This window comes from Neospora caninum, chromosome VIII (assembly GCF_000208865.1).
Source record: "Neospora caninum Liverpool complete genome, chromosome VIII".
Classification (NCBI taxonomy): domain Eukaryota; phylum Apicomplexa; class Conoidasida; order Eucoccidiorida; family Sarcocystidae; genus Neospora; species Neospora caninum.
The window spans coordinates 1952499-1965271 of NC_018395.1; the positions used below are offsets into that span (position 1 = coordinate 1952499).

General features: G+C 51.2%; 3 protein-coding genes across 3 annotated transcripts; all 3 read right to left on the bottom strand.

Moving 5' to 3' along the window:
* Positions 1–1433: 1433 nt before the first annotated feature.
* NCLIV_032400 (hypothetical protein) lies at positions 1434–1933 on the bottom strand (the record flags this gene model as incomplete). The annotated part of the gene is made up of 2 exons (XM_003883436.1): positions 1434–1726; positions 1861–1933. The coding sequence occupies 2 exons, from the start codon at positions 1931–1933 to the stop codon at positions 1434–1436; spliced, it is 366 nt and encodes a 121-aa protein (XP_003883485.1).
* A 727-nt stretch (positions 1934–2660) lies between these two features.
* NCLIV_032410 (conserved hypothetical protein) lies at positions 2661–4171 on the bottom strand (the record flags this gene model as incomplete). The annotated part of the gene is made up of 2 exons (XM_003883437.1): positions 2661–2930; positions 3590–4171. Coding segments are annotated over 2 exons (852 nt in total), but the record flags the coding sequence as incomplete, so codon positions are not given.
* A 1461-nt stretch (positions 4172–5632) lies between these two features.
* Positions 5633–8512, bottom strand: NCLIV_032420 (conserved hypothetical protein; the record flags this gene model as incomplete). Its single annotated transcript, XM_003883438.1, has 4 exons — positions 5633–6090; positions 6270–6425; positions 6731–6835; positions 8488–8512. 4 exons carry the CDS (start codon positions 8510–8512, stop codon positions 5633–5635), a joined length of 744 nt encoding a protein of 247 aa, XP_003883487.1.
* Positions 8513–12773: the final 4261 nt, after the last annotated feature.

Here is a 12773-nt window from a genome sequence, read left to right on the forward strand (position 1 = left end):
ACTGCAACCGAACGAGGAGAACACTGCAAATTTTGCAAAAACAAACTGAATTTGACCGAAATGTGAGCAAACAGAGTGGACAGTGGCTGGGATTCTCAGGTTGCGAACCGCGCAGAGAGCCCAACGTAGACTCCCTTCCGAGGAATGCCTCCAGCGCACCGCTAGCCGTTGCATCCGACTGGCAATTATTGTGTGCCACGTGCGCAAAAACCGTGTTGGCCGTTGCCGTTGGGGACGGCGACACCGAGACGCCGGCGCGGAGCGACACAATACCGTGGAAAAAGCCGACGGTGTGGCATCACCCTGCAACAGGGCCGTGAATTAAACGGCGTCTTTGTTCGGCCGTGTTGACCAGTCAAGATGCTTGAATAAGGAGCAGTTTTCGTGGTTAACAGATGGAATCCATTCTACAGAAAGTTCCCTTTGCGTAAGATTGGGGTCACACGCATGCTCAGACTCATGGAAGAGAAACCGAACGCTACATGGTCAAAAATGTTGCCGTACTCCGGCTTGTCCGGCATCGACTACGGAAGGCGTTCAGGCAAGGGACAAACTAGGAGAGCTGAGACGTCGTTTTTTCAGTGTCAGGCCCAAACAAGATAGCAGATGGTGAATCACTTGCTCTGTATGGCTACGGTGGCCTCGATCCTCCAGATGTACTACTGAGAACATTTATTCATGTATTACGTATGAATATGAATAGGTGATATTCAGGGTACCCGCGTCATACGCATCAGCCCTTAATCGACTCCCGGCTACTCTGCAGTCTCACCATGTGATGAGGAAATCCAGGGATATATCTAGGACCGTCAGCCATGCGATGAATTCTAGGCGTAGGGCAATTGAATGTGTGTGACAGAGCTCCAATATGATCGAAAGGGTCAACGTAAGCAGGCAGTGATTGGCTTGTGAGGAAGACCGAGACTTACTGCGTAGCTCTCCGTAAATTCCCGCGGCAATGGCGAGTACCCACATCACACTGTATGGCACAACACCGGTACATCTCTGTAATACAGTAGTTCTTTCGGTGTTCTCCCCACTGAACACTTTACAACCCAGAAACCACAGCCGCAGGAGCCAACAACGAAAGAGCATGCCATCTTGTGCCACAGCCAGGTAATGTGACGCCCGGCGTTACCAGCTGATCAAACCCATAGCTGTCAGAGATCGAATCGCACGCGGAATCAAACCTGAGTGGTGTGCCGAGAAGCACTTGCCGACAGTGACTCAACAGGAATTGGCAGACGAACAAAAAGGACACACATGTGGACAAATAGCGACAAGATTTTGGTAGGCAGCTTGCTTCATGTGCGACACAGGGAAACTGGTTAGTCGGTTGCATGCAACAAGCAATCCAGTTCTCGATACGCGGGACTTGTGCGTCTGTACAAAATATGATTCAATGCTTGAAAACTGGACCATGTTGAAGCGTTCTAGCTGACAAGGATGAAGTCTGGCAAACCATCCCGCAGCTGAACCATGTACTTGATTGTGCCGAGTGTCACAGTTCCTTCCAGTCTGTCCTCTTGGAAACCCAGGCTGAGGTCCATATCCTTCGTCTTGAAACCTGCGTTTCCTCCCACCTCACGGTTATCGTTTCGCTCTGCTCCAGCAGACACTGAGGTACCGGCATTCGCTCTTCCGACCTCTATGCGAGCTGAAACTGCCTGGCTTTTGGCGTCCTTCAAGTTGTTTTCCCACAGCACCGAAAAATCGTCCAACTGGCCTGTGGGCAGCAACGCGCATTAGCGAATCAATGCTTTTGCAGAGTACACCCGAGACCTATAGCTGTGCTGCACTCTTCTAGGTCCTGCTGATACTGATAAGAAGCTACAACAACTAGAGTTTCTTATGACGCACCTGTCAAATGACTTCGACGCCCATCAGAATTCCGCGAGGCTGCAAAACGCCCCTTTGGAACGACAAAAGACATGCCATACTCGGTTTCGAGAGGGTCTGAGTCCACTGCCACCCCAAAGTCCTTGTACGAAACAGTCACATTTGTAGGTGCCGACAGGTTCCCTTCGAAATCGCGAAGAACGCCGACGTCTATGTCTCCGACAGACACCTTTTGGTCAATTACTTTGTCGTCTGCGTCGTAGCGGGTCTTGACTTCCGTGTTCCCTGATTTCACGTCAACTGCAACGTTCTTTCCGCCAACAGGTACCTACCGTAAAACCAACACAACCACTATCACCTGATTCTCATAGACCGGAATCAACGGCGGTGTTTCCAGCCCCATACAATAACACAATCTTTCTGTAGGCAGCTTGCTTTGCTCGGAATTCACAAGCATACATAGCTCGACAACCTGGGATCTTCTTCAACATTCGAAAACCCTTTCGGAAACACCCTGATCCTCCAGTCAAATTGTCTCGCTCGCATAATCCCTTCTCTGAATACCGACCGACCGTTCTCTGACTCGCGACGGAACGCATTTCTTGTACAGGCGTCCGACGGATGCAGAGCAGCCTCTGAAATCCGGCCTTAGCTCATCTGGTCACAGCTGGATTGGGATTTTTAAAACCCCCAATGTCACCGCAAGGCATTTATACACGTGTCCGTAAGTCCCCCTCAACTTGGCCTCGTCGCATTTCTCCACTCCAGTATACAGGCATGCTGATGATCATCTTTTTCATGCATGAGCTAGTCAGTCTCACTGTGTCAAATCCTGCTTTGCCGTCCGCCACGGGGATGCGGATGAGCTGGGGTCTTCCGGCAGACACTGTTACCGTAGTGTCTCGATAACCAACGGAAACTGCGGCCCGGCGCGGAAGGGGTGTGTAGCCGATTTCGATGCCTCCATTCCGTGCCGTGATTCGAAAAGGCCTACGGCGTTGCAGGTTCATACCAAGCTGTTGCCTCACAGCTACAGCTGCAACACTTCTCATTGTGCCAGCGAGATCAACCTTCCAAAAAGGTAACGTGGTCTGCGACAGGAAAAGTACAGTCCGAAACGGTCAGTGCAGTTTTAGTTCTTACGGGGCAATACGACTCCGACACAATCGAAACGAGAGAGAGTTCACAACTACTACGCGTTTCCGCCCTTCAATGTTGCCTTTCTGCTATAAAGCAAACAGACATATCCACGGAACACTTGAGTTCCTTTAGAATTACACGCTGCTTGTTTGATACGGACAGGCACATAATGAATGTGCGGCTTTCATGATCTGAAAATGCCTACACAAAACACCGGAACATGTTCCACGGATTTACGAATCTGGAGAGATTGTGGTCCGCACGATTCTCTGATGTTTGTCTTCACGAAGAACCGAGGAGTTCTCATATATCCATCTGTACGCTAGCACTAAATTTTTGTTGCGCAATGCTTGAAAACATCGACGATTACGTGAGTGAAGCGTAGTCCAGGTAACACAGCTGTCGCAGAGTCGAACAGAGACGAAAAGACAGGCTCTTCAGATCAATCGCTTTTTGTAACTGTTCTGGAGGTAAAACAGTCCTCCTGTGCCGTCTGATCTGGGTAAGATGTTCTAGGTCAGGCAGGGCAGGATCTACCCTCACGGTGACATGTGAGTTTTATCGGGGTACGGGACGTGTTCGTGTCCCAGGAAGTGACGAAGAGGCTTACCGTTGCAATGAGGCGTCCGTCCTCGTCAACCTTCAAATGAAAACCACTGGCAAGATACTTGGCAGGCTCCTTCTGGAAAAGCTCGACCATTTGCCACGACTCTTCAATCAGCCGCCAGTCATTGTCGAGTCGAACTGATTGAGCTTCTTCCAGAAGAAAGACATTCTCGATCATATTGTGTACCTGCTGAAAAGAGTTGTTTTTTTTTGAGGGATGCCCCGCCTGTTTATCATTTTCGATCACTTCCGTCGTCCAAGCCTCTCTGCTGTTCAGAACATCCCCTCCCGGACTTGTGCTAGAGGAATGGGGATTGGCTGCGTCCATGTACACAAAGCTTTGCACTTGCCTGGTCCTGTTATCAGGCCCGCTGAGACGGGTAACGTCAGCTAGATTGCGCATACTGTTGCCGTCTGCTTTTTCCATGCTGCCGACGTTGCTTCCCCTGACGCGTCCCCTGGTAGTACTGGATATCCTCGTGAGCATGGTCGGGGCCGCGGCGCCGCTCACCACTCTAAAAACGGGGAATGCGTTAATAATGGAGCAGATGAACGCACACCAGAAACACCACAACGCACACCTCATGGCATGTTTGGTCCATGTGGTGGAGACCGAGGGACGGCTGGATATTCCCCAGGTTCGGTTGCTTTGACGATAAATGAACGATAAGAACACGGCCATCGATGCAACGGCACGACGAGCCTGGGACTTGGCTGCCGTCACGGACCGCGGCGATTTACGGAGGTACGACACAAATTGACTCTGCCGAAAAAGTTGCATGCTGCCATCGAATGAAAAAGAAAATGGCAACGGTTTCAGTCAGCCGACTGTGTGAGAGCCATCTCTTGCGGTGCAATCCTGCTCGGGCGAGCAGCGCAGAAACTTCGAACTGAGATAAAGTTCATCCTTACTGCTTCGCCGCCCAACACATGGATCTTCGAACTCGGGCACGGAAGTCAGGCGTTGAATGTTGAGACCATGCACCAACGTCGGTTTTGAAGCCGCCTCTGGAAATACGGTTTCCCAAGAGTTTCACTCCAGGCACTGAGGCAGTGGCGGCTTCCCACTTGCGTCACCCTTGCAGAAACGCGTTTGCAGCTGATTGCAATTTTAAATGGTAGTACTATCCATCAGGTTGTAACGGTTTTCACTTTGCTTTGCTCCGCGCCCGCTCGTATAAAACACTGGTCCTCTATGTGAAGGAGAGTTCAGCGCGAAGCAGAACTTCAGCGAGTGTAGCAAAATCTCAGTGAAACCGCGAACAGGCACTATACGAAGCTCGACGTCGGCGCCACAGTCAATTGTCTTTAATAGATCCGCAGACACACATCATCACCAAACGCAGGGCATCATCATCGGAGTGTTTGCATGCCTATTAATCGTCAGTTATACGAAGGAAACAAATTTACCGGGCGCCATGGCGAAACTCTAATCGAGACCGTACTGCCACCAACACAGCCAGTTGGATACACATGGATTACTCTCCATAAACCGAGTGCTCATATCAATCCAAGCTAATCCAGCTCCGCAATAGTTTCAGACGGTATCGCAGAAGAAACCCGTGTATAAAAAAATAGTTGGCACAACTGATTCTGAATGCGCTTCCATCAAGCTGGACAGCGTCTCACGAGAGCACTCTTTGTCTCCAGACGTGCAGACATCCTGTGTCTCGAATCTCTCTAGGGTTTGTGCCGTACTGACAAGACAATGTTGGCACTCGATTCCATGGTTCTGTTGATGTCGATTATTATGCAGGTTTTTTTTTCAGAACAACTAGTTGTCCGTCCCCTCGAAAGGCAAACGCCACAGGTCTGGTAGTTTTCTCGAGTTCTTGAGAAAACAAGTTCAGTGCAGCGCCGTTGCCGCCTTCCAGTTGTTCTTGCAGTCCATATCGCGCGGTTTCAGTTTCGTAACTACCACGTTCGTCTCACGAGATGCCCGCCCCGAACTTGTAAGCTACCTGTCCCCCCTGATGCGAAGTCGTCAACTCAACTACTGATACAACGTCCTGTGAAAACTGTTCTCAGCAGTGGAGTAACCTGCTTGCTAGTTTTGCCATCTCCGTTGGACCGTTTCGAATTCTGTGTTATTAGCGCCGAACACGAAGAGAGACGTCCGATCCGATACATCTTTCATCGTCCATCCCTCCTGTTGATTCTGCACCCGAGCCCCTGAAAAAGCCGGGACGTGCTTGTTCCCGGCGACATGAGAACAGGGATCGGCGTGCCGGTTTCCTTCTGGTGGTGTTACTCTGTGGCTCGCCATAGCTTTAGAGAAGTGACGCTCGCTTGAGAAAGCGTGAACGCCTTCCCGTGTATCTATCCCTCCACTCAAAAGAGGCTGCCGCCTCATAGACGGCCCTGAATGCGGAGTATCGCACAGCTTCCGCCATTCTTTGAAACTTCGTCGCATGCATGCAACAACGATAGGGAGAGAAATTTCAGCTCGGCCAAATGCTTCCATGACGTCTTCGAATATCTCCACAGGCGGCCAGCACTGCGCATCTGCAGGCAGGCAAAATCAGCGAAATGGAGGACAGCACACGCGAAGGAGACGCTTACGGCTCCGCAAAAACCATACGACAGCGGGCAATAAACAAAGAATCAGAAACTTACTATCAGGCCGTTCCGTGACTGCCAATCTTGCACGTCTTTCTGAGGAAAGTTCTCTCTGCCTCGCTTACCTGAGACAGCGCCATGAGCATCAAGCCGGAAGGCAAAGAAACATTCCCCCGTGTTCATGCCATCTTCTTGAAAAGATTTTTCCTCTTCCGGCGCGGCGCTTCCCTTCGAAGCCGCAGGTAGCACACCCGAGAAGCGGACGATTGTGGGCCCACCGGCTGTTTCAAAAATAGGCAGGCGAAGCAGAGAAACACGGGACAACTGGTGGCGCGGGCAAATTAGCGGCTCTATGGGCATCGCCTGGCGACAAAGAGAGACGACCCAGAGTTGTAACGTGGAAACACCAAAGGGGCATAGTGTGAAGGCTAAGCGTCGTGGTGGTTGTCTGCGTAGAGCGGGTAGCACAAAAGAACCATAAAAACATGGAATATTCAGTGTGGAAACGCTGCAGAGGGCGTATCTCCAGTGAATTGCAGAACAAAGAATTCGCGGGAACAGTCACTCTATGTCTGTCGATACTGACCGTCATCCTGCTGAATCCGAATGCCGAGCGCCTTCTCGTAGACGCGAATCTTTTCTTCCCACGCGAACAACGCGTGCTCTCTCTGCTTTTGAACAAGTCTGTACTCTGCGAAGCAACAGACAACGGCAATATTAGTGAAGTGCACGCTCTACTGTAATGTGGTGCGAAACGGTATGCGGACAGTTTCACGAGCAGAACATTACAGGTATACGAAGATCGCGCATAAATTCATCCGCTGGTGACCAAAACATGCAAGCGTAAAGGAGTATAGGTGACACGACTGCGGACTTAAGGCACCAACCAGTATCCCAGTCTTTCCTCTCCCACCGTGCGTAATTTCCAAACTTCTTGCAATTCGAAGTCGGCCGACGCACTAAAAAAACAGCTCTTGTCTACACACCCGGACAAATCCCCTTGTTCTAGCTGAAGAAGACACCAATCGGTGCTATCTACGCGACGCATCCTGAGATATGTGCAGTCTTGCCTGCTCGAGCGGCTTCTAGAGACGCTCTCTCTTCCTCCCGGAAGATGTCCAGGCTCTGCAGCTTCGCGGGTAGCTCCTGAAGTTCATTATCAATTGCCTGGACGGGAATACCGAGGACAGAAAAGGTACCTTGCCCACTCAAAAAATGACTCGGAAAGGTACCAAAGAGCGAATGGACACGTGTTCCTTACTCGAATACAAAAGAACTCACAAAGACGCATCCGAGATGCGGTGACGGGGAAACCATTGCATTCTTCCAAGCATTAGGCCGGCTTGTCTTTTTCCTTCAAACCGTAGAATCTCGTACATCATAGCTGTTAGTGGGTCTCGTTTTTCGAATGGACAAAAGATTAGTCCTTTTCAATGTGGTCCCATTATATCTAACTCTGTTGACGAGAGACAAGTGAGAAATGCAACAGCAGTGAAATCCCTATCACGGTACAGTCGCTTTCCGTTACGAACAGCCAGCTGGACTACAACGGTGAGAGTAGCCTCTCTCTCAACCACAGCGTCTCTTCTCTGTTGTCCCTTCCCTGGTTTCTTCGCGTTCTACGCCCGCGCGCCGATGGCGACACGTGCTTCTACAGGTGAGAACAGGGAAACAGGTCGAGGACGGGTACCAGGTCGGTCGGGTTTTACGTAACACGCTGTGCTTATCCAGAAGGCACATACCTTGTCTTCTTCTTTCAGTCGCTCAATAAGATGGAGATTTTGCTGGCGCTCTGGGAACCGCACAAAGGAAGCGCGGCACGACTTGCTCAAACGTAGCTCGTTTCCCCAGTCCCAGGAACCTGACCAAAGAACTGTACGGGATGTTCTGCACGGACGCTGATCCAATATGGGCGGTTGTTCTGCCAGTCACCTTCTGTTCTTTGTTTGGACGGACCGCAAAGCGACACGCTCACTTTCTATGTGCATCACAGATCGAGAACAGACACCGAAATCCGTGCTGCAGACCCGCTCCGGAGCTACGTGCCGTTCCTCACTTCTTCGGAAGTCCCTGGCATTCTCTCGCATCTCCTCTGCCTCTTCAACGAGTTTTCGGATCGTGTCTGTACGCAAACCAGAAATTTTTTTTGCGCGGGAACATGCCGATGAAAAAAAAAACGCGACGGAGAGAGTACGACTGAATAATTTCGATAGTCTGTACCGCTCCGATGCCAACGTCTGAAGAGGAGCGAGTACATGGAAGTGTCTCCAATACAGCAGAGTAATCCACCAAGAGCTGGAGCTCCGGACTTGATTGCGTGTAATTAAATCGAAGGAAACGCACCTGCCTTAGGCTGGAGTTGCTCCATTGTCTCGCGTAGTCGGTGTCTGTCGCTGGTCATTGACCGGCAACCGTCCCTCTCAAATGTATCAAACAACATGGAGGCCGTGTCTTTCATCCGCCGGATTTGGTGGCATTTGATGCAAGGCTGCGTCAACGGAGATGTCACTGTAAGGGGATTTTCCCTTCTGTACGACGATACAGCTTTCGGTGACGAACATCTCTCTTGCGAGAGCCTTCTCAACGCCCTGGTCCCTGTCTGAAACAGCCCACGCTCCGGCGTCTGTACAGTTGCGGAGGGGTCGTTTCGGATATCCGAAGAACACGCGTCGCTGCTGACGGATCTGCAACCGTTTCCTTCCATTCTGTTTTTGTACTGAGAATCCCACCCATGCGACAGAGAATGAAAGGTCCACGAATCATGCCGTCGGGCTAACAGGTGACAAGTCGGCAGCTGTAACACCCGGAGAAGAAGATAACCCCTCAGTAGCCTGTCACAATTTTAAAGGTGTAAGCATTCAGAAACACAGGCGTAGGCAGACAGATACACATCAAGAGTGGAAAGTGTAGGAGGTCGACCGTCGAGAAGAGGAAAATAGGGAGCGCAGAAAGGAAACAAATATGTGCATCTATTGATGGGACCCGTGTGTTCAATCTTTGTCCTCAGAGAAGGCGTTCTGCTTGTGCCATTGACAGGACAACGGTCGGCAGTGATGCTTTGCTAGCGCCTACCTCCCGTCTTGAGTGGACTGACTGCGAAGGATTCGCCGCTGGGCTGCACACAAGGAAATCGCGGCTAGATAAACATCGCGAGGATGTCCGACTCGGCCGCTCTACAGAGAGTTCGGGAAAATCCCCATTCCATAATGCGTTCCTCGGTTGTTCGAGGGCTCGCAGAAATCAAGGTACCCAGGGAAGAAAACGACTGGATACAGTCCACTCACGGAGACCACACAATTTCCTCCAGCGCGCCTGGGGTATATGAAAGGGTAGAACAGGGTAATAAAGCAAGCTCAAAGTGGCCGAAGCCTTCCTTTACGGAAACATTTTTGCGGGAACACGATTCAGAAGTACGTGGTTTCACTGCGTCACACGCAAAAACAGGCGAGAGACCCCCTTTCTTGCATGCTGAGCAAAATCACGGGGAAGCGACCGATTGCATAGGTACGACTTGAGCAGGCAGCAACCCAAGGCCAAGTGGTTCCTTTTCTGGCTGTAGAAGGAAACACCGTCTTGATAAGCACCAGGTCACACAACACAAATTTCGCTTCTCGAGGGGCTCTCCTCAGTGGACAAAAAAGTGGAAAACGGCGTGTACAGGGCACACCCGTTGTCTTGTCAAAGAAATTGGGGGTTGGTGCAACCCCACCGTTCTCAATAAAGCCACAAAGCCACAAAGCGTTCGAGGATATACACAATTCCGCCGTTCTTGTGAGCATCGACAGGCAGAGCAGAAACTTTTCGGTCTCTTCATGCTGTGTACTCCGTCGGGCATACTTCTCACTTCGTAGTTGTGTTCCGGTTTTCTTCTAAGGGCGAAACTAGTAGAACTTACAAATAGGCCAGCGACAAACCCGGACCTCTTGACTTCCGGCCCTCCAAAGTACTCCATTGTACATCAATAACTTTTGCTGAAATAAACATGGTGCCAATGGTCAGACCACCACTTCCGTACGGTCTTTGGTGACCAATAATGATTCTAGCGATGGAATGCATGTCTATCCGAGGTTCCCTAGTTTGAGCACATCACATGGTGGCTGCCGGTCTACAAGTAGATACACTCATTGCAGCCCCCCCCCCCCCCAAAAAAAGATCAGTGCGTTACATTGCAGGCCTCAAAAAAACATAGTGAGTTGAAGAATGCAACAAACTGTACTTGGGAGAAGCTTGAAAACGGTTTCCGGAGTCTTCTTTCCGCCAGCGCCCTGTTTCATCGATGCGGGCTCGGTTGCGGGACAACGGGGCGGGCTCGGTTGCGGGACAACGCTCCCCCCCGTGAACTCCGACTAGTCTCATCCGTGAACAGAGTTTCTTAGCGCACTCTGCAGCACTCCGTTTTCTCCATATCTTTAACAGAATTGCAAAAACAGAACAAGTATGTGCAGTGCTCAATGGGGTCCGCGCGGTTCGAGTGTCAGCGTTGCCATCCGTCCTTCATTCTCACTATCAGCCCGTCAGTGCGGTATCGCTTGAAGTGTACAGTTGTTTCGGGAGATGTGCCAGGCCATTAAAACATCTGATGGACGCGCGGCTGGGGCGGGAAGTGCTGGAGGGAACCGAAAGGGGGAGGGCCACACGGATGTCCAGCGTTTGGATTCACGAATTAGCGGGTCTGAACCGTGCCGACAGAACGCAGTGACTCGCTGGAGAAAACGGTAATCGCGGCGACTGGTTCTCCGAAACTAAAACCCGGGGAACATTCTTCAGAATTACCTAGTCACTGAACAAGCAGTGCTCGTATTGTTGCTTGAGCGAGCAAAGTGGCAATACGAGAAGTAGCAGCGACGATGGTAGCACAGTCCCCGTGCCAGCATAACGCAACACCACAGACGTGTCAAGTGCGGGCAGAAGTGGTGGAACGTCTCCACGCAGAGGCCGCCGCCTACGCGTTTTTTTGGCAATGGGATTGGCGAGAGTGATTCTTCGGCATTGACAACAAAAATGGCGACCATATCGTGTCTCAGTACGAATTGCTTTCTGCATGCACGGCAAAGTGACCCCTTTGTTTCTACAGGTTCACTTTTGTTAGAGGACCTATTTCCGACTCACTAGTCCCTTTTGCCATGCATGCTACCTCAGCATGCCCAGTGGAATCTTCTAAATGTAGATGCTTGGTAACATTTTCACCTTTTACAGGGCTACACTGGGATCCTGATATACGGCACTGAATCGCGTGCGTCGTCCCTACGTCGTCTATCTGCGCTTTCTCCCCAGTGGTTTGCCTTCCTAGTACTTGGAATCTTCCTTTCACCCCTCCCTCGCTACACAGCTGACACCGCTCTCGCCACAGCGCCTGGAGATGGGCACAGAGGAAAGGTGTAACTCCGTGGTCCAGATCTTTCCAAGATCCGGATGTCCTGCTTGCGTCACCGCAGAGACTTAGTCTGCGAAAATCTGGCAGCGCTCACTAAATGCGTACTCGTTCCTTCTGTGCTCGCCACTAGCAGCTGCATGCTGGCTCCCTATAAGCCCCACGGAAACGGTAGGACTCGCGGGACGCTCCCCCATTGCCTTACTGTCAACTTGCACCGGCTGTGCCACTGCGTCGCCCTAGCGAGGAACAAGAAGAAAGTTCCTGACTTTAGATTGTATCCTCTTGGAGAAAGCCTGCGTTGTCGTCTTGCGTCCGGTTAGGGTGAGGTAACAGAGGGCCGCAGTCGCAGAGCCTCCTGCTTCACGTGAAGTGAACCCGAAGGCAGTGAACACGACAGAGTTGATGCTCCCTTGTTGTGTTACACTATACCCGCTTGGCCAGCGCAGCCCTGACAGAACCACTCTCTGCCCATATGTAACTTTTGAGTCAGAGCTGAGCTTCAGTGACGACGCAACATGTGGAACACCTTCTTAGATGGGCATGAGTCCCCTCTGACAGGGAGCATACGCCACCGGTTTATTCCAGCAGGTATCCTCCCGTTTTTGTTCACCGCGTGGCTTTCCGATATGACTAGTACGAGCAGACTACACCGTTCGTTTCGCTGTTTTCTTCCACTTCCCCACGACCAAACAGCTTTTAGCTTTACGGGACACCAGCGTGGGGGGTCAGTAAAAGACGGCGAAATCACAATCGCTCGACATCACATTAACATCACTTTGCACTGTGTTGCGCTCTTTTGAGAGTCTGAAAAGGACGCGCGGCACCAGTTGAGGGTTCAGTAACAACAAAAGTATGTGGACGAAGAATGCAAAAGAAGTGTTGCACGATATCTCGACTTTTCTGCAGCCTGTTCGCCACTGGACGTCTTGCCGACCTCCGAATTGGTGACTTGCGCGCCTTCGCACAGTGTCAAGGCAAGCTGCCGCTTTTCTTCCAGTATTAGACGATCCGTGACGGCTTCTGCAGGGAATTCCAGACTCTACCACGTCCACGGTTACAGCTAGAAGCAATGGTGTCCCGGGATTGGCGTCGAGGGGACTAGGAACCCTGGCGGCGTATCTGCTGGGTAGGCAAGAGGCAAAAAAGACTTCCCCCCTACACAGCTTGATTAACACACACAGGTGGAAACAGCACTGTGATGTGCCTGGTCAGTAGCCCGGTGTCTCTGCAGCACCCATTCTCTTTCATCACCGAT